Genomic DNA, 22,154 nt, shown 5'->3' with positions numbered 1-22,154 from the left:
TGGCAAGTACTGCTGCTTGAAGCATTATATTATACTGAGGAAATATACACACCTCTAACTGGGAAGCTTAACTGCTGTAAAGTTGATGCACTTATACAGTAACCAATTTGGGGCTCATAGGCGATGGTATCTAGACATTCATTCCAATCTTGTACATTTGTAACAGGACAATCCTGTAGATGGGTGACAAGGTCTCCCACAAAAAGGCCTCTGGGTCCAATGGCAGGTGAGTCCTTGGGAAGAGGGCAGAAACAAATCAGGTAATGTGTGAAGACAAGCTATGATTAATCTGAGCAAATAATAAAGACACTGACTTAATTAAGTAGACTATTTTGAATAACGTAGAAAATAATCCAGCTTTGAATCCAAAATGTATAGTCCTAGAAAATTAACAAGATAACACCCAACAATTATAGTTACTTTTCATATTTCACTAAGATTTTGAATTTTTCACCAATGAAAACCAAACAAACCCCACTTGCCAACAGTTAAGATTAAAATGATAAACTTTTTCCCAAACCGCTAATTAAAATTTTTTGTGAAAGTAGTCATCAGAATGCCTTCATTGTCCTATATCATCAATGGATAGAATTATAAGACTTATCTAAACACAGTCTCAAATATGCAGACAGTACCGTCAGCACAGTGAATACATGAGTACGTGAGGCAGTTGCTCACAAGGTAATTTTCCTTGTCCCAAAGTGTGAAGAGAAGACTTGATACCATCATAGTAGTCTAAGGGAGTGAAATACAGAGTTGAAGACATTCATTTAAACTCCCACGAAATGTTCTGGCTGGCTAGCCTACGTTCCATCTTTCTTACTTCCTAGGAGTAAAGACATCTGACTCAAAAGCAGAGTTATAAAAATAAACAGTAAAGGTAAATGATGCATTTAATCAACAAACTACAGGTAGAAAGTCTTGATACTATCCTTGTAACTCAGAACAGAAACAATTTTCAGTATTTTTAAAGAGCCAATGTAGTTCACAAAACTATTTCTTTGATTTGAAAGGATTACAGTAATTTCTTCAGGAGAAACTGAGCATTCTGTATATGAGAAGAGTTTGAATAAAAAAAAGTCCCTGACATAAAATGCTAAGTGTTACATCACAAAACCTGGTGAAAGAATATCCCAAGTAATCTATTTTTTACCTCAGCAACTTCAGTGATAAGCACCCCGACTCCAGTGTAGTAAAACGGCAAGAGAATTACAGGAAGGAGAACAAGAGCTAAAATACCCAGGAGTGCAAGGACGAAATTATGCCAGATACCTGAAAAGAGGGAAAAAAAGGAATAAGCTCAACCAGGGGCAGGGATGATATCATTCCAGGTAGTTGTACTTCATAATACTTAGGCATTCTGATAAATTAGTAAAGTAACCAGAAGAAGCTGTGAGGCAGATAGATCTACTTATTAGTACGGAAGACAGATGTTCAGTTAGAGGTTTCTTCCATTTCAGATATTAAAATCTAAAATGAGCATGTTAATACAATACTAGGAAGACCACATGCTAATATGATTTAACACTATTAGAACCTATATTCTATTACATATATATCTCTATTATATATGTAAAGGTGTGTGTGTATATAGTGAATAGAATATCTTCTACTTACTATACTCTTTTCTCAGAAAATGTATACATATTAATTTAAACATACTTGTGAAAAAAAAACATACTTGTGATCTTTGAAAGGAACTTCAGAGCTATCAAATAAAAGTTATGATGAAGTAAAAAACATTCTTGCTGAACTGGGGTATGTACCTTACATCAAGACTATAACTATCTCTGCCATCTCTGTAGAGACAGTTAGGTGAACCCAGTGGTGGGCTGGAGCCTGCTCCTACCAGCTTGCCACAGCTGACTGGGCCTCTTTAACCAACTCCTCCTTCAGGAACTTCAAGTTGGCGCCTTGAAATTGGCCATGGTGGGAGTATTCACACCACAGAAACCAGCAAATGCTACATATCAGAGCTCTCCACCCTCTCCTCCAGGGCTAGATGTTAAACATTCACTAGCATACCTCTAGATAACCCCCCCTCCCATACCGATCCTTGCCCTCTAGTACAGTTTTTCTCATAAGGCAGGGTGGAAGCACTACCCGCTCTCTGAGCAGTGTGATTCTTAGTTGTGCAGGTCTTGTCCCTTACAATACAGGATATATAGCATTCCCGACTCCATCCTCTGAATGTCATTAGTGTTCTCCAGTCACTGAGACAACCAAACAACTGCCCCCACCCCACACATTCCAAATATCCCCAGGAGGGTGACAGCACCAGTGGTTGAGGACCAGTGTTCTATAATGATAGAAACATAACTTAAAAGACATCTCCCAGACTCCCAGGAGGCTGAGTATGGCCATATGACTATGTTTCGGCAAAAGGATGCAAGTGGAAGTGATGGGGATTGTCTGACTGGCTGGAATGTAGCTAAACCTGAGTCCATGACGTAGAAGCTGCATGTTGGGAATAGTAGAGCTAAGACAGAAAGAGTCTGAGTCCCCCAAATCATAGAATTATCATATCAGCATTGAACTACTTACATTTGCAATGTTTTATGAGAGTTTAAGTCACTGTTATTTTTAGCTTTTACAGCAGCCAGATACCTAGCTAATATGGACCATATTCACATTGTAAAATGTTCCTCTAGTCCAGGACACATTGGGTAAACAATATTATCTGTTCTGCACACAGAAAGATCTTTTAAAAACACTAATGGTATCAAGCTATTTATCACAAACTATATTTTGCTTTTTCATTTATATATTTTGGACTTCCTTCTTACCTGCACATTCATATCTAACCCATTTCTTATATCCACTACAGAGTAATCCATTTAAGAAAAAACATATTGACTTATTTATAAGGTTCCCTACTAATGATCACTTAGGCTGTTTTAACTTTTTCATACAACGCTGCAACAAACAGCTTTGCTCATATTGTTATGCATCTAATTAAGAATGCATCTCTGAGGGTATGGAAAATTGCACAGAAATGGAATTACTGGGTCAAAAAATACGTGCATTAAAATTGACCTCCAACAAGTTTGCATTATATTCTCCTAAGTGGCATATGTTTCCCCACCCTCTAAACAATACTGGATGCGATGCTATCATAACTTTAGACTGCCATCTGCTAGGTGAAAAGTAAAATCTCATCCTGATTTCTATTTCTTTAATAATGAGTGAGCTTGTACATTTTTCATGCTTATTAAATGGTTATTTGTATTTTTGTCTGAGAATTGCTTACTTCTATCCATTGTCAGTTTACATTTTTTGACTGGGTTGTCTTTTTTTTCTTAAACTAATTTATATATATTATTATTTGTAATACATACACTGAGGAATTTGTTCTTCTGTACGAGGTATTATAATCATTTCCTCCAGTTTGTTTGGCTTGGTTTATAGTTTTGCCTATGCAGACATTTTAAATTTTGGTGAGGTCAAATGTCTCCTTTTGTATTAAGCCTTTCCCAGTTCAAGATTATGGAAGACACTCACCTGTGTTTTCTTGTATTGTTTTCATAGGTTTTTTTTTTTTTTTTAAATTTTCACTCGAGGCATGTAGGTTCTTAGTTCCCCGACCAGGGATTGAGCCCATGCCCCCTGCAGTGGAAGCACAGTCTTAACCACTGGACAGTCAGGGAAGTCCCTAGCATCATTTAAAAAACAAAATTAAAACAAACAGAAAAAACCTCTAATTCTTTGACCCACTGGAATTTACTCTAGTGAAACTAATTAGGAATACAGCTATACCACCCCACCACCCTGTGGCTAGTCCCAAAACAATTTCACAAAATAATCCAGCCCCATTGATTAGATTTGCCACCATTACCATGTGCTAAATTCAACTTTCCTCTTAACCCCTCAGGATGGCCTAAATGCTTGCACCCTACCTCTCCCTTATCAGGATGACACCACCATACGACCCTGGCTTTTCTCATCCAAGCAACAGTCAGAGGGGCACACAGCAGCACTGATTCTTTGACTCTCTGGGAAGGACTCTCCTATCTCTTGTCAGGGATGCAGCTGGTACCAGACCACCCTGCTAGATTCCAGATTTGCCCATGATGGCTAAATTGCAATGCAGGTACCTTTATTTCCTTTATTTAAACAACCTCTTGTTCATTAATGATTTGCTTTTTGAGTATACCAAACAAATTTTTCTTACAATTTTTACTTTCTCTACAGCAGGGTTTCTCAATAGTGGCACTACTGGCATTTTGGGCCAGATAATTTTTTGTTGTGGGGGACTATCTTGTGCACTGTAAAATGTTTAGCAGCATCCCTGGCCTCTACCCACCAGACGCCAGTCGTACCCTTCCTGTTTTCTCTGTTTTCTAGGTACAATATTTATACAGGCAAGTTTTTGTCTTTCTTTAGAACAGGTATTTTATTTTTTGCTTTTTCTATTACAAGGGATGTATGTACCAAGTATTGAAAAGTCAATACATACAGAACATATTCCACAACTGAGCACCACTCCTTAACTAAACAGGCAAAGAAATGACACTAAAAGACAGCACCTGGTAGTATTTGGGGGAAAATAAAAAGACTAAAACAAGTTTAAATCAACTACTACATCCCATCCAACATTCAATACTACATAATCCAGTGCGTCTAAAAAGTAGTTATGCAAAATGTGTTAATGTCAAAGAATACAACCAAAATTAAGATGGCAAACCAAACCTATATAACTTTTTTTCAACAGGAAAATACTTTACATATGCATGTAACTGTCCTTTTTTTAAAGAAAATCTGCAAGCAACGTTATCTACTTCCAGAAAAACCATATATAGAACTACTAAACATATTCTTAAAAGTATAAACATGAACATTTAGAAAACCCAGAACTTTAAAAACTTATCATCAATAGATGAACTTCTTATTTAAAAGAATGTGAAAAGAAGTCCCATTTTTAGCACAGTTGTATAAACAACAGTCTTTTGATGTGAGCTTCATGAATTGTCCTCCTTTTGTGACCAAACATTACAAAAACATAACGTTTTTCAAACAGTATTACAGAACAAGACAGAACATCTTAACAATGTTACCTTATATAACTTACTTTTTTTAAACTTTAAAATTTTACTTTTACTAACCTATCAAAATCTGACCCTTAGATGTGTTAGAATCATTAAAAAGATTCTTTTCTAGAAACAGTACACAAAAAAAAGGCATATTTGTTTCTCATCACATTTCTGGAAGATGCTTTCCGAGCCTGAAAAGTTTCTTCTCTCCTTTTTACTGTCAATTTTTACTTTTAGTATGTGTTAAGATATGAGATTTCAGGTTAGTTGACTGAGCAAACCTCTTATTACAGCAATCGAAGGGGCACACGAAGGGCCTGTCTCCGGTATGGATTCGCACATGGGTACGCAAATTGAAATCCAGGGAAAAGCGTTTTCCGCAGCCTTCAAAGGTGCAAATAAAGGGCTTCTCTCCCGTATGCACCAGGTGATGACGTTTCAGTTTTGAGCTCTCAACAAAAGATCTGCCACATTCTGCACATACGTGGACCTTGGGACCATGGGTGTGCATATGTTTTCTCAAAGCGGAGTTATCCCTGAACATCTTCATGCAGCCTTTGTTAGGGCAAGCTATTGATTTCGGGAGCTCGTCTTTGGTTTTCTGGGGCTTCTTTCTAGTAAATTCTGCCACTTGTTTGGGATCTGAGAGGTCAACGCCAGGAATCCCTCCAGGAGGCAGCTTCTTCCCCATCACGTACTCTGAATAAGCAAGAGCTGGGTTCTCATCAGCCTGTCCAGTCTCATGGTCTCTCTTACTAGACACGCACCACATGGGGACGACAAACTCGCCTTCCAGGGTTTTAATGTGCACCTGCTCCTGCTCCCACTTATTGCTGCCCACCTCAGAGCTGCTTCCCGCCCTGGCCTTGCCGCCGGCGTAACTATTCTTACCGCTGTGCTTCCTGCCGTGGCTGTAGGCCGAGGAGGACGTGGAGGGTGACAAGGGAGCCAGGGTCTCCTGGATGCAGTCGTCTTCGTCGGCCAGGATGACCGTCTTGTTCTCCAGGTTGCTGACCTGCAGGTGGTCAGACTGGTAGTAGCCAACCGCCTCCTCCTCCAGGTTGCTGACCTGCAGGTGGTCAGACTGGTAGTAGCCCACCGCCTCCTCCTGCATCCGCATCATGACCATTTCCTCGTTGTAGTCCCCTTGGTTTGGGGTGCTGATAATGAAAGGCTGCAGCGTGATCAGAGACGGATAGTGGTGGCCATCATGGACACCGCTGCTGCTGATGTCCTCGTACTCCTTGGCTGCCTCAACCGCCATGGTCTCCTCAGGGACGGTCTCCACAGGGACGGCCTCCACAAAGACAGTCTCCTCAGGGACGGTCTCCACAGGAATCTGGTGCAGCTCCACAGCATCTGCATACACCTCCGAGTTTTCTACGGCGATGCAGAAAGTGTTGTTTGAGGCCATGGCCGAGGGCTCTTCTGAGGCTTTGGCTACTGGGCAGCAAATGGCTGACCGGAAGGCCGCGGAAAACAAAAGCTGTGGGAGAAAAAGCCCGAGCTCCGGAGGAAAGAGAGGGCGCTGCCGGTGCCGGACACGGAAAACGCAGGAGACGTGGAAGCTTCTAGGTGCGCCTCGCACATGCGCTTTGGGGCACCCCCACCCCCACATACGCTTTGCGTCACCACGCACACGCGCTTTGCGTCACCCCCGCACATGCGCTTTGGGCACCCCGCACATGCGCTTTGGGACACCCCCCCCACACATGCGCTTTGGGGCACCCCCCCCCCACACACATGCGCTCTGGGGAACCCCCCCCGCCACATGCGCTTTGGGGCACCCCGCACATGCGCTTCCAAGCTGGGGGCACCCCAACAGAGTGCGCGACCATGCTCATGCCCACGCTCACGCGCTCGTGCGTGCGCCAGCCCTCCTGCCACTGCATGCCTCTTCGCTCAGCGCGCCAAGCTATTGGTTTTTTTGAATACAGCAACCAGGCTCTACAGAATTTTTCTGTATTTCATTTCCATTGACTTTTGTGTCCCGCCCCCTCGCCCCCGCCAGGTATATAATAGTATGGGGGGGAAGGCCTACTCCTTTCTAATATTTATGCTTCTTTTTTTTCTTATTTGATTGCAGTGACCCACATTTACAGGCCATTTTTAATAGTATCAGTGGAATGCTTGTCCTGTCCTTTAACAGGAATGCTTCTAAGTGTTATATACTATTAGGAAGTAACCAGCTATTTCTATTCAATACTTCTACTAAAGATTTTTGGTTTTTAGCCATTAATGGATGTTGAATTTTGTTAAATACCGATTTCAATATCTGCTGAGATGATATTTTTCCCTTAAGAGTGATTAATGTTTACCACATTCAAATAAGATTTCCTAACTTTAAGCCATCCTTGCACTGTTTAGATACACCAACTGTCTATAGAATTTTTTTTGTGCTTTACAAGTATCAGTGTTACACTGACTTTTAAAAAATTCTTAGTTTCCTTCTCTATGCGACCTGGAAAGTTTATACTAAATTGGAATTGAAAAGAAAAATCTTTTCCTTCAAGATTCCTTCAAGATTTGAAAGAATTCTACCTATGAAACTTTAAGGGCCATTCTTAAACTTTCTTAATTTCTCCCATGGTAATTAGCCTATTTACAGTTTTTTTCTGTCTGCGCTGGGGTTAATTGCGGCTGTTTAAAAAAAAGATAATTATCCAGGTTTGTGAAAATTTTTTGCAGAGATGAACAAAGAACACTTTTATAATTGTTTAAAATTTCTCTATCAGTTGTCATTCCCCAATCTGACTGCTAATTCTGCCTATAAATGCTTTCTCCCATTTAATCTTTTTTTGTTCTTCAAAGAACTCTTTTATTTAACAGTTCTATTTTTTCTAATTTATTATTTTTTGCCTACATGCATGCTAATTACATCATTTCTTACCTATTTTATAGTTCTTTTCTCACTTCTTCAGTTTAACTGATTTACTTTCATTTCTTATTTCATAATAATTGCCTAAGGCAGTGACTTTTCCTTTTACCAAAACTTTACACATTATTTCATTATCATTTTTAAACATACTGCAATTATGGTTTTGAATTAAATTGGCCAATTTTTATAAGTTTCATGGGCACTTGAAAAGAAATTGTCATGGTATAGGGTTTGACATAACTATTGATTTTGACCTTGCTAATTAGAGCTTCGATGATTAAGACTTTTTCATACTTACCTGCTATGTGTTGAGAGATGAGATAAGCCTCCTTTATTACATTTCTGTTTTTTCCTTGTACTTTTTCCATTTTTGTTTTGATGATTTGTTAGTTTATTCAGTAAGACTCACGATTACATTTTCATTGTGGATTACACTCATGATTATCAAGTGACCTCCTATGTCTAATTTAATGCTTTAGTCATATTTTCATGATATGTTCTCATTTTTTCAATCTTTTAAAAATAACTCATGTTAAAAAAATGTAAAAACTGGAATGTAAATTATTTTGCTCTACCACTTTTGACTGAGAGTCTTTTTTAAAAAAAAAAATTTATTTATTTATGTATTTATTTTTGGCTGCGTTGGGTCTTTGTTGCTGTGCACGGGTGTTCTCTAGTTGTGGCGAGCGGGGGCTACTCTTCGTTGCGGTGCGTGGGCTTCTCATTGCAGTGGCTCCTCTTGTTGCGGCGCATGGGCTCTAGGCTCGTGGGCTTCAGTAGTTGTGGCACACAGGCTCAGTAGTTGTGGCTCACGGGCTCTAGAGCGCAGGCTCAGTAGTTGTGGCGCACGAGCTTAGTTGCTCCGTGGCATGTGGGATCTTCCCGGACCAGGGCTTGAACCCGTGTCCCCTGCATTGGCAGGCGGATTCTTAAGCACTGCGCCACCAGGGAAGCCCTGACTGAGAGTCTTATAAACTGAATTTATCAACCAAAAGGTGAGGTGTTTTCATTTGTGATGTACTTTCCATAAAACCACTAATAACACACAGATGAATAAAGAAATTTAAGTCTTTTACCTGCACAAAATATCCTTAGCTGCTGGACTGGTGATATAAGTTGCAAATGAGTGGTGAACAGATCAACAAATGCTCCAGGATAAATAATGAAGAGAAAAATCCCAAAGCCATTAAATCGAACTTGTTCCCTAAGAAATCACATAAGAAAAAGGAATTTACTACTAGCATTGCATTTTTCAGATTAATAATGCATGTAATCTTAAAACTTCCCACTGTAATTCAAATTCTTGCTTAAAATACAAGTCTCTCTGGACAGTCAAAAAATTATATATGATATATATCATCGTAATTTTATAATAGCATACAGATTTAGTTACCAGTGAAATTGCATTTTATAAAACAGGGCATTCTGAAATAGACTTAACAACTTCAAAAATTTTTAGAAACCAATATGCTGAGCAAATAACTTAAAATTAGTCACTTGTATAAAGAAATAGTTAACATTTCTATGAGAAACTAAATGAAAAACATTTTTATGGTTTATTCTGAATTATTTTCAGGGAAAGAGATAGTAGAAAATAGAATTCAAGTAAATTATCTAAATATTTATATTTCTCTTAGCCATTATAAAGGTGGAGGTTTATCTAAGTGTATTCCTGTTGAATTAATGTTAAAATAAGTACTACATTTAAAAATGCATAATGCTCAGACTGTCCTCAAGAGAACTATTTTTTATCAATTCATTCTCTAAAAATGGAATTACATTTAAAAGCCTTGTAAGACCACACAGCTACTCTAAAAAAAGCATCATCTAAATATATTGTGCTGTCACCTAGCATTAACTATATAAGATGACTGTAAAATTCACTTTTTCTTGGCAGTGGGATTTTATAAAATATTACCCAAACATATTATGAATGATTAAACTGTAATAACAATGCTTTTCTATGTAAAACCCTAAAAGTTGCAAAGTTAAGGTGGAAGTAAAGATGAAAGAGAGAAAAGAAAAAGTAGCCGACCACTTAAACCACTACATGGCACACCTGTGTAACAGTATATGCTCTGTCAAGATGAGGGTTTATTGCCAGTCAATAGACTCTTGTTCATAAGCAACTGGAAAGTAATAAGAAGTGATTAAATCTTCTCCTCTAAAACCTTTTATCTGGTCCACACACCCAAAGGATGAAACACATTGCCATCAGTATGTGTGTTCATTATGTGGGAGTGAAGGGGAGCTGTGACTCAATCTCTCCCCCCATCAGGATTTTACACGTTTACGAGTCTTTAAAATGCTCAGGTATAATTACAATGATACATTTGGATAGTCAAGACAAGAACATGGCATGATACTTGAAGCAAGTCCCAGGTCTCATCCTCCCTTATCTTCTTCCACTTGGATTTCTAGATAGGCTATGATATTTGTTAACAAACCCAGAGCTTTCAGTGTTCTTGCTGTAGCCAGCAGAGGCCATGAGTAGAAGCAGGAAAGTATTTCAGATGATGAGCCAAAGAAAGTACTAAGAAGGCAGGTGGATGGGCTTTGAGTGCAGTGGTTATCATTCTGATCCAGTGATGAATAGAAAGATTAGGTTTCAGGATTGGATGAAAATAGTGAAGAACCATGAGGATATAACCATGCTGGCAAAGGACAAAGGATAGAAAGACCCAGATTATAGATGTGCACATAGTTAATTGAGCATATTCATCAATAATATTAATCTCTACAAAAGAGAAGTTACCTTAAAATAATAATGGTGGATATGCACTGGGCAGTATCCAAAGAAAGAAAAAGTATCAAATGTAGCAGATTTTAGTAATAAATCCTCCTAAATGAAAAGCTTCTTTGCATGGAATACAGAGAGAGAGGTAAATATCATTACCTAATAGCTGCTATCCCATGTCCAATTTCATGTACAACACCACTAATGAGGACTGCAGCGAAGAAATAGGTCAGTTGGTTGACGGGTAAATTTATGCCAGGAACCTGTTCACAGACACAATGATAAAGACACACTTGGGCACCAAGAGACCACGATGTTCACTCTGTACTAAAACTTAAACTTCCAAACTCAGTGTTCAGTAAGCTAAAAGTAATATGAACACCGATGGTCCACTTCTCCATTTCTATCATAATAAATATAAAAACACCAGTCAGTTTTTTTGAACTAGGCAGTTTTTGAGCTAAGCACAACACCAATCTAAAGAGAATAGGAAACACCAGGTTAAAAAGTTGAAACGTTAGCTTCCTGAAGTCTTTACCACGGGAAAGAATTAGGGAGCCTGGCATAGTGCCAGGGAAGGCAGAGTGGCAATGAAGGAGTCAGCAGCTGATCCACCCTCGAGGGCTGGCAGCCCGATTTGGGAATTCTTGTTACAGTTCCCACTCCTTCCGCTAAAGTGTTATTGCAAGGCTCCAAGTACTTATGTGAGTAATACAGGATGTCCCCACCCCCCTTCAATGAGTTTCATTTTAGTATTATCAAGTTATATGAGAGTTGATCATTAAAGGCAGTGTAATAAAGTGCCTTATTGGTGTGGGAGCACCAGGCCCTTCATTTCCTCTATCAGTTTGTCTAGTACATTGGTTAGAAAAATCATATCAAAGTGATACATAAATATTATACTAAAATTGAAATTTAATGCAGAAAGTAAGGCATTTGGAACATACAGACATGTTAAGGACCCACGTGCTCCTGACTGTTATGCACTTAAGTTTGCTATTTTAAGGGCTGCAGAGTAAAATTATTTTTAGATACCCAAGAATCTTCTTGTAAGATAAATAATCGTTCCTAAGTTCTATTTCTCACAATCCAGGCAGTGGGACTCTAAAGGTATCCTTCTGGAGGAAAGTTCGTCTTTCTTTCATTAGTTAGTATTTTAAATTAATTACAAAATATGTTTAAAGCAGGAAAACTTGAAAACTCAAAGAATAATAGAAACTGTTCCTGTTCCCCAAACACAAAACAAAAAACCATTCTCAGTGTTTCAATGCATGTCTTTCCAATCTTTTCATGTACACATATTTTAAAAAATTATACTCTTTTATTATAAATATGGTTTTGAAATCTACCCTTTTCACTTAATAGTATCACAAACATTTTCCCATGAGTATTTCTGGTTCAACATGATTTTTAATAGCTGCATTGTATTTCATGGAATAGACTGTTGGGCATTTAATTGTTTTAAAGGTTTCTGCTCTTATAAAATACTGTGATAAATATATTTGGACACATATACACAAATATTTGGGGGGAATAAATTGTTAGACAAGCACGGTTGGTTCAGGCTCTGGGGACATATCATTTGGGTTTGGTGTTCTGGCTCCATCATAACTAGCTAAGGGACCTTGAGGAAGCTTGGATTATTCCTCCAGTACTTCAATTTCCCCATCATTAAAATGGAAATCACTGCATTTACATAAAAGGGTAATTCTGAGGATTACAGGAGATAATCCTTGTCCACTGTTTAACATTACGCCTAACAGAGAGGGTAATTATACACAAAATTTAAAGGACTTTGATACATATCAAACTGCTCTCCAAAAGCAGACACTTCAATAACCTTGGTTAAGCTCATTTTATTCAAATCTGCAATTTGAGAGGAATAAAAAGCATCCCATTGTTTGATTTCTATTTCTTTGATGATTATTAAGCTGAACATTCCCCCTACTTTTTGACCACTGATAGATCTTTTGTGAGTAGCCTACTCCTGACTTGTCAATTTTTCTCTCCTTAGAGTGTTCATGTTTTTCTTATTGTCTGTAAGATCACTTCAAGTATCAATTATCAATTCTCTGTGATACACATCACAGATGCATTCCCAAGTTTTGCCTTTTAATTTTATTTTGCTTTTGGCTTTTTGATATATAAAAAATTTTATGTAGTCAAATCTATCAATATTCATGGTTTCTGCCATTAGTTTTATGCATATGTCTTTCTCGTTCTGTGTTCCTATAAATAGAAACCTGTTTTTTTTTCTTTCAAGGTCTTTTATGATTTCACATTTTACTTTTAATTCAGTTGCAATTTATTTTTGTGTATAACAAAGGAATTTCACTTTTAAGCCTTTTTTAGTAACTGAAGAGGAGATTCAAACCATGCTGCTTGGATTGCTTTCTAAATTCATTGATTCCAAGAGTCCTTTCTCTAGTTATGAAACTAGCTTTCATAGTCATCATTTTTAATGTATTCATAACATTTCACTGAATGATAATCCCATAATTTAACCATTCCTCAATTACATATTGTGGTTGTTTCCAATTCTTCATAGTAATAAATGTTAGGATAAAGAGCTTGATGAATACTAATTTTTCTATAATTTGGAAGAGTTTCCTTAACCTAGAGTCCCAGATGTGGAAGTAAATGGTCAGAGGATATTTTTATGATGCTCATTATCTGAAGTTCTCTCTACTCAGACCCTACTAAGCAACTCTTTTCAAGAACATCAGTGTACCTTTTTCTACATATCTGCTCCATTCCCATGTTGTCAGGCATCTGTCTGTTCAGACCTGTAGTTTCCTTTTCTGATTCCTCTCTAAATTTATGTACTTAAGATTAATACTCATACATTCCCTCTATATCACAAAGTATTCAGGTTATCTTACCTTTATTTCAAATAAATCAGTAGCCTTGATCCAATAGGATATTGATTTCTTCTCTTTATTATTTCAGTGATGTAATAATGAAATAAGGTAAGGATCTGAACATGTGACTATACCAACAGATGGTAGGTCTTATTTGCTGGCAACAATACTCGACTGCCCATCTGTCTCGGCCGTGATCACACAGGGTATTAGATGTACCAAAATACTGATCTCTCAATAACATAGAGTGCCAGGTTTTGGAGAATTAATACTGAATGAGGCTGTAGGGAATTGTAGAGTAAACAGAAAGTATGTCCTCTAAGCTACAAGAGCTCATATCAAAGTCAGGAGATACAACAAACTTAAACAAAAATATGCCGGGTAGATATACAGAGGGCAGCTGACTTCTTAATGGTTCCAAAGCATGGTTCTCCTAACAGAATCAATATTTTGTGAGCTCTATGAGTAATCTGAAAAGCAAACAGAAGAAATAATTTCTTCTGTAAATAACACTTTACCATTCAGGCAATGATTCTTTGGACATGAAGCCAAAAGCACAAACAACAAAAGCAAAAATCAACACATAGGATTACATGAAACTCAAAAGCTTCTGCATAGCAAAAGAAACAACCAATGGCAGCCTACAGAATGGGAGAAAAGTTTTGTGAACCATATACTGGATAAGGGGTTAATATCCAAAACATATAAAGAACTAACAAAACAAACAACCCCCCCGCCAAACAATCTGATTAAAAAATGGACAGAACTACTATTTAGTAGTTCCAAAGAAGACAGCAAACTGGCCAAAAGGCACATGAAAAGATGCTCCACATAGCTAATCATCAGGGACATGCCAATCAAAACCACAATGAGATACCACCTCACACCTGTTAGAACGGCTATCATCAAGAAGAAAAGAGACAATACGGGTGCTGGCAAGGATGTGGTAACCCTTACACACTGTTGGTGGAAATATAAATTAGCCCAACCACTATGGAAAACAATATGGAGGTTCCTCAAAGAGTTAAAAATACATCTAAGGTATGATCCATCAATTCCACTTCTGGGTATATACCCAAAGGAAATGAAAATATTTCAATGAGATATATGCATATCTCTGTTTATCACAGCATTATTCACAATAGCCAAGATTATGGAAACAACCCAAATGATCACCAACAGATGAATGGATAAAAACAATGTGGTACATGTACATAAACAATGGAATATTACCCAGCTATGAGAAAGGAAGATATCCTCCCATTTGCAACAACATGGATAGACCTTGAGCACATGATGCTAAGCGAGATAAATCAGAGAAATACAAGTACAGTATGATATCACTTATATATGGAATCTAAAAAAGTCAAATCTATTAAAAACCAGAGAGTAAAATGGTGGTTACCAGGGGATGGGAGGGATATGAGTGACGGTATTTAAGGGTACAAACTTGTAACAAGTAGTAAATAAGCCACAGAGATCTAATGCACAGTATAAAGAATACAATCAATAAAATTGTACTATAATGATATGTGATAAATATTGCTCCAATGGCAATCATATTACAATAAATAAATGTATGAAAGTAACTCGCTGTACACCTTAAATTTGTAAATTGTAACATGTCAAATTTATCAAATAAAAAAATTTAAAAAACTTGTTAGCTTTCTTTCTGCCCGTGGACGCTGCCGAGTAAACATCATTAAAGTCTCCCCAGCTCCACTGTTGTCACGTCTAAATCAGAGTCTCCCAAAGATCCCGAACAGCTGTGGAAGCTCTTCGTTGGCGGTTTGAGCTTTGAAACAACCGATGAGAGTCTGGGGAGCAATTCTGAGCAATGGGGAACGCTCATAGACAGTGTGGTAACGAGGGATCCAAACAACAAGCGCTCCAGAGGCTTTGGGTTTGTCATGTATGCCACTGTGGAGGAGGCGGATGCAGCCATGAAGGCAAGGCCATACAAGGCAGATGGAAGAGTTGTGGAGCCAAAGAGGGCCGTCTCAAGAGAAGATTCTCAAAGACCTGGTGCCCACTTAACTGTGAAGAAGATTTTTGTTGGTGGCATTAAAGAAGACACTGAAGAACATCACCTAAGATATTATTTTGAATAGCATGGGGAAAGAATTGACTGGCTGAGGCAGTGGCAAAAAGAGAGGCTTTGCTTTTGTACCATTTGATGGCCATGACTCCGCAGACAGGATTGTCATTCAGAAATACCACACTGTGAAGTAAGGAAAGCCCTATCTAAGCAAGCGATGGCTAGTGCTTCATCCAGCCAAAGAGATCAAAGTGGTTCTGGAAACTTTGGTGGTGGTCACGGAGGTGGTTTTGGTGGGAATGACAACTTTGGTCGTGGAGGAAATGTCAGTGGTCGAGGTGGCTTTGGTGGCAGCCATAGTGGTGGCTATGGTGGCAGTGGGGACGGCTATAATGGGTTTGGTAATGACGGAAGCAATTTTGGAGGTGGTGGAAGCTACAATGATTTTGGCAATTACAACAGTCAATGTTCAAATTTTGGACCCATGAAAGGAGGAAACTTTGGAGGCAGAAGGTCTGGCCCCTATCGGGGCTGAAGCCAATACTTTGCCAAACCACGAAACCAAGGTGGCTATGGCAGTTCCAGCAGCAGCAGTAGCTATGGCAGTGGCAGAAGGTTTTAATTACTGCCAGGAAACAAAGCTTAGCAGGAGAGGAGAGCCAGAGAAGTGACAGGGAAGCTACAGGTTACAACAGATTTGGGAACTCAACCAAGCACAGAGGTGGCGGGGAGTTGCTACAAAGACATGTTTTAGACCAGCGGTCCCCAACCTTTTTGGCACCAGGGACTGGTTTCATGGAAGACAGTTTTTCCATGGACCGGGGAGGGGGAATGGTTCAGGTGGTAATGCGAGCGATGGGGAGCGATGTGGAGTGGCAGATGAAGCTTCGCTCGCTCGCTCGCTCGCCCGCCACTCACCTCCTGCTGTGCGGCCCGGTTCCTAACAGGCCGCGGACCACTAGTGGTCCGCAGTTCAGGGGTTAGGGACCCCGGTTTTAGACAATACTCCTGTGTTTGGGCAAAAAAACCCCGAGGACTATATTTGTGACTAATTGTATAATAGGTTTAGTTTCTATTCTGTGGAAAGTGTAAAGCATTCCAACAAAGGGTTTTAATATAGATTTTTTTTTGTACCCACACTGTTGATTGCTAAATGTTAATAGTCTGAATAAATGTGACACTGAATAAATGTGTCTTTAAAACCAAACAAAAACAAAAACAAACTTGTTAAACTGAAATAAAACCAAAAAGCCAAAAAACACCTTTTGCCATTCTAATCCTAGCAGGCAGACAGGCCAGTGATCATATTTCCTCCAAGCCTGCTTCTTTCTCTACTATCCTCTTTCTTGGCAAACAATAACCAGTCATGCAGCCTGAAAGTCATCCTCGACTTTCTTCTCCTTCCAGCCTCACATTCAATTAATGACTGAGGTCTGAGAACTCCACTGCAAAAGATCCCTTGAATCCAGCCCCTTCATTCTCCTTACCACTAATTTAGTTTAGATCTTTATAACTTCTAACGTGAATTATTCCAAATGCTCTCTTAAATGGTCTCCCCATCTTTGGTGAAACCCTACTCCAGTCCATTTTGCACAGACTTGTTATCTACAGATAAAATCAAAACTTCTTAGAATGGCCCTTCATAACTCAGACCCTACCTATATCTCCCATCTTATCTCCTACACCATATACCTTCCACCATATACCACTTAGATACAGGTCAAAGTTACTTTACAGTTCCTTGAGGAATTATTGGTCTTTTTTAAGGGAGTAGAGCATACTGTGCACAGGCTCTGAGGTCAGTGGTGGGTGAGTGATGGACCCACCATTTACTAGCTGTGACCACAGGCAAGTGACTTAACAGCTCTGTGCCTTGGTTTTCTCATCTGTGAATCAGGGATAACAACAATACTTACCTCTAGATTGCTTCAGGAATAAAATAAAATAGGCACAAAAACCTCACATGGGAAGCACTGCATATTAACTAGGTTTTTTGTTTTTTAAATAAATTTATTTATTTTATTTATATTTATTTTTGGCTGCATTGGGTCTTCGCTGCTGCGTGCGGGCATTCTCTAGTTGCGGCGAGCGGGGGCTACTCTTCGTGGCGGTGCGTGGTCTTCTCATTGCGGTGGCTTCTCTTGTTGCGGAGCACAGGCTCTAGGCGCATGGGCTTCAGTAGTTGCGGCACGCAGGCTCAGTAGTTGTGGTGCACGAGCTTAGTTGCTCCGTGGCATGTGGGATCTTTCCGGACCAGGGCTCGAACCCGTGTCCCCTGCACTGGCAGGCGGATTCTTAACCACTGTGCCACCAGGGAAGCCCCTAACTAGGTTTTATTATTAGTACTATTATTCCCTCTGCCTTTCCATGTTATATGGTTCCCTCTGTTTCTGGCATGCTCAACTGCCATCTTCCTTTCCCAGGCTATGTGGACTCTCCTTACCCTTCCCTTCTCCTCTACTCTCTTCCCAGTGCCAGGCACACCTCAGCAGGGCTTGTCTTTGTTCCTGCAGCACCTTGTACTCTGTCCAACTGTAGAAAATCATAGCAGCTCTCCCTCTAGACTAAAAGTTCTGTAAGTGCTAGGATTGGATTTTGTTCCCTGTATAAGCAGGACTAAGCACAAGGCCAGTAGGCAGACTACACTCAGTAAATGTTTGCTGAAGAAATAAATCATCTCGTCTGAGGCCTCACCCCCCCTGAATCCTTTTAACCTCTAAGAAAGAGCTATTACCATAGGAGAGATTCTTTATTTTTTGCTACGAATGACTTGTAATCTTCCCATAGTGACCCAGCTAGTAGAGGCCACAAAGAGATGAGTTAAAAAAAATATCTGTCAATCTTGAATAGACATTTTTCCAAAGAAGACATACAGATAGCTAACACATGAAAAGATGCTCAACACTGCTAATTATTAGAGAAATGTAAATCAAAACCACAATGAAGTATTACCTCACACCTGTCAGAATGGCTATCATCAAAAAGTCTACAAATAACAAATGTTGGCGAGGATGTGGAGAAAAGGGAACTCTTGTACACTGTTGGTGGGAATGTAAATTAGTGCAGCCGCCATGGAAAACAGTATGGAGGTTCCTTAAAAAGCTAAAAATAGGACTACCATATGATCCAGCAATCCCACCCCTGGGTATATATATGAAAAAAACAATAACACTAATTCGAAAAGATACACGCACTCTAATGTTCATAGCAGCACTATTTACAATAGCCAAGACATGGAAACAACCCAAGTGCCCATCAGACGAATGGATTAAGAAGATGTACTTATATATATACACTGGAATGTTACTCAGACACATAAAAGAATGAAATACTGCCATCTGCAGCAATGTGGTTGGACGTACAGAATATTATGCTTAGTGAAATAAGACAGAGATAGGCAAATACTGTATAATATCACTTATATGTGGAACCTAAAAAATAATACAAATGTATATGCAAAACAGAAACAGACTCACAGATATAGAAAACAAACCTGTGGTTACCAAAGGGGAAAAGGAAGAAGGGAGGGACAAATTAGGGGTATTAACAGATACAAACTACTATATAGTTTGTATATTTGGGATGAAGTGAGAGAGTAGCGCTGACATATATACACTACCGAATGTAAAATAGTTGGCTGGTGGGAAGCAGCAGCATAGCACAGGGAGATCGGCTCAGTGCTTTGCGATGACCTAGAGGGGTGGGATAGGGAGGGTGGGAGGGAGGCTCAAGAGGGAGGGGATATGGGGACATGTGCATGCATATGGCTGATTCACTTTGGTGTACAACAGAAACTAACACAGTATTGTGAAGCAATTATACTCCAATAAAGATATAAAAATAAAATAAAATAAAGTAAAATAGATAAGTAACACGGATATACTGTGTAGCACAGGGAATTACACCCATTATCTTTTAATAACCTACAATGGAATTTAATCTGCAAAAATACTGACTCACTATGCTGTATACCTGAAACTAACATAATACTGTAAATCAACTATACTTCAATTTAAAAAAAAGTCACTAACTCATATAGTCTATTTCATTAATAAGAACACGATTAAAAACATAACATCCATGACTCATGGAAATGGAAACTATTAACGTAAAAAATTTAAAATTGAAGTTAGTCAGTGGTAAAGCACCCTTTCAAACTCTGGAAACATGAATTGATAAGGTATTGGTCTACACATGTGCTTTAAAGTGGGAATTATTTTAAGTAGCTTACAGTCAAAGGAGTACAACTCAGCACATTATTCTTCATATCAAGAAATCACAGTGATCATTCAAAAGGTCTTTTACCTTTAACTGAAAGGATATTATTGCTTAAGAATCTGAAAGCCATGAAGAAGAAAGGGGAACATTTTGCATAGGATTAAGATGCAATTTATTTCTACATTACAGAGATCTTAAATCATTATGCTTATTCCTTGACAGTAACAATTATTCAACACCTCAAGAAGACAACATGAATTACCAAGTTAGGTATAAAACAAGCTACAAGTATATATTTTACAACACAGGGAATAGAGCCGATATTTTATAATAACTATAAATGGAGTATAACTTTTAAAAATTGCGAATCACTATATGGTACACCCACAACTTATATAATATTGTACAGCAACTATACTTCAATTAAAAAAAAAACCTTGCACTGAAAAAAAAAAAGACAACATGAATTAAATCGAATACTTGTGTAATTGTTGACAGTCTTAGTGGTGGTCCATTTGTTCTATTATTACTACCACTACTCCAGATTGCAACAATTCTTTGCTATACTCTTACTAATGATTTTGTTTAAGCAAGTAATTTGAGAAATTGTGAGACTTTTCATTTATTTCATATTTATATTATAGATAGGAATTATGGTATCCAGAAGAAATTTCTTATATCTATGTTTCAATAAAGCTACTTAAAGCAATAAGAAGGCACTTACCACAACTTGTAGCACCTGTTCGTTGTGAAGTGAGGAAGAGGAAGAGGATGAAGAGGAGGAGGAAGAAGAGGAAGAGGAGGAAGAGGAGGAGGAGGAAGAAGAGGAAGAAGAGGAGGAAGAATAAGAAGAGGGAGAGTCAGCCATCATTTGGCCTAAAGTCTGCATCAGCGTTTTCCCCAGAAGAAAAAAAGAGCTGAACATGGCAATTACACCAAACACCATTCCAAAATTGAACCTGTCAAGAGGAAAAAAATTACATAAATGTACAATTCCTCACAATTCATGGACTAAAAAATTCATTAACCAGCCACCTTTCATAGCTTCAAAACAATATCTAAAAATTTCAATAACTCTTCTTTTTCCTACTTGAAGTTCAGATGCTTGACTGAAGCATGGGCACTAGTCTCTTTAAGCAGTTATAATTTACAATTCTCTCATAACTGAAGAGGCTGAATGTTGTTCCCAATAAAAAGTTTGTTTCCTCTCATATTTTTTTGCTCATTTACATAGCATTGTTTTGATCTTGTTCTCATGTAGTTATGAAAGCTCTTTTGACATTATAGACATCCATTCTTTTTCATCTACCAATTCTTTTGTTTGCATTTTATTTTACTTGAATTTTGTAATGAGCTTAAATATTAACATGGTGAAACTTAAGTTTCTTTCTTCTACTCTTTTAATAATTAGAAATCACTCCTCTATAGTTGGGGATAATCTATTACATTTTCTAACTTTCTGATAAGTTGTGTTTTTCAAGGCACTTGTCCATTTCATCTAAATAGTCAAATTTATAGGTATATAACTGTTCACAATAGTTTCATTTTTCAAAATGAGTCTCACTCCATTCTCTCATTGACAAGGGCTTGGGTTCAATCCCTGGTTGGGGAACTAAAATCCCAGAAGCCGCATGGTGTGGCCAATAAATAAATAAATAAATAAATAAAAGTAAAATAAAACAAGTCTCAGAATCTATAGTAATGTTTCTCCTTTCAATTCTGATTTTTAGTTATTTTGTTTGCTTTTTTTCTTGATCAGTCATGGTAGGAGTTTATTAATTTTATTAATCTTTTCAAAGTACCAACTTTTGGCTTTGCTGATTTCCTCTACTGTATACTTTCTATTTCACTGATTTCTGCTCTTATCTTTATTGTTTCTATTTTGTTTGCTTTGATTTGCTGTTGCATTTTCTGCTTTTTGATGACCTGATTGTTTACATTTAGCTCTACTCTAGTTGGAGCTAAATTTTTAACAAAAAGGAATTTTGACAAAGGCCCCCTACTGCCATACTAGAAATTCTGTCAAGTACACAAACTGTCAGTCTCTAGGGTGTCCCAGAGATCATTGTAAACACTATAAACACTATAAACCATGATTTTAAAAATATTTTAAATTAAAGGGATATGCCTGGCATAGCCAGAGGGCTCCAGGACCCTGCTGCTGTAACCTGGCTGGCCATTTTCCTGATTGGTTTGTGTGTATGCCTTACTGGATGATAAGTATTTTAAATATCCTTGCCCTGGATGGGTATCACATAAGAATTATAGAGGAAAGCCTGCAGACTTTTGGGAGCCCTATGACTCCCAGGACCCTTGTTTCTATCTGTCATGCTGGGGGAGAGAATTCTCCAGGATTATTTTCCTGGCGGAAAATGCTCCATATACTTTTTGC

The 22,154-nt window shown here is 38.3% G+C and overlaps 2 protein-coding genes and 1 pseudogene across 6 annotated transcripts in view; 1 reads left to right on the top strand and 2 right to left on the bottom strand.

The window, feature by feature from the left end:
- Nucleotides 1-22,154, bottom strand: part of MBTPS2 (membrane bound transcription factor peptidase, site 2) — a 44,951-nt gene that overhangs the window by 19,273 nt on the left and 3,524 nt on the right. For all 4 annotated transcript variants that reach the window (XM_082447172.1, XM_082447173.1, XM_082447171.1 and 1 more), the window contains exons 3-7: nt 20,487-20,721; nt 10,805-10,908; nt 8,985-9,112; nt 1,154-1,272; nt 53-233 (exon numbers count right to left, since the gene is read on the bottom strand). In XM_082447172.1, the coding sequence (XP_082303298.1) occupies nt 53-233; nt 1,154-1,272; nt 8,985-9,112; nt 10,805-10,908; nt 20,487-20,721 (767 nt within the window). The remainder of the gene's footprint in view (nt 1-52; nt 234-1,153; nt 1,273-8,984; nt 9,113-10,804; nt 10,909-20,486; nt 20,722-22,154) is intronic.
- YY2 (YY2 transcription factor) lies at nt 1,279-8,766 on the bottom strand. Its single transcript, XM_082446744.1, has 2 exons — nt 8,207-8,766; nt 1,279-6,410 (listed from the first exon to the last, which is right to left on the bottom strand). The coding sequence occupies exons 1-2, from the start codon at nt 8,274-8,276 to the stop codon at nt 5,251-5,253; spliced, it is 1,230 nt and encodes a 409-aa protein (XP_082302870.1). The 5' UTR covers nt 8,277-8,766; the 3' UTR covers nt 1,279-5,250.
- LOC309652708 (heterogeneous nuclear ribonucleoprotein A1-like 2 pseudogene) lies at nt 14,448-20,223 on the top strand (annotated as a pseudogene). The gene is made up of 2 exons: nt 14,448-14,452; nt 15,215-20,223. The product of its transcript is annotated as a heterogeneous nuclear ribonucleoprotein A1-like 2 pseudogene (transcript).

Source organism: Balaenoptera physalus (assembly GCF_965194825.1).
Source record: "Balaenoptera physalus genome assembly, chromosome: X".
Lineage (NCBI taxonomy): Eukaryota > Metazoa > Chordata > Mammalia > Artiodactyla > Balaenopteridae > Balaenoptera > Balaenoptera physalus.
The sequence above is the reverse complement of the archived record's forward strand: the minus strand, read 5'-3'. Positions and strand labels throughout refer to the sequence as shown.

Excerpts from the sequence above, each read along its gene's own strand:
- YY2 (XM_082446744.1), bottom strand. The coding sequence starts at position 8,276 with ATGGAAAAAGTACAAGGAAAAAACAGAAATGTAATAAAGGAGGCTTAT. Across the intron at positions 6,411-8,206 it reads CATCTCTCAACACATAGCAG|AAAACTCGGAGGTGTATGCA; the intron begins GTAAGTATGAAA and ends GCATCGCCGTAG.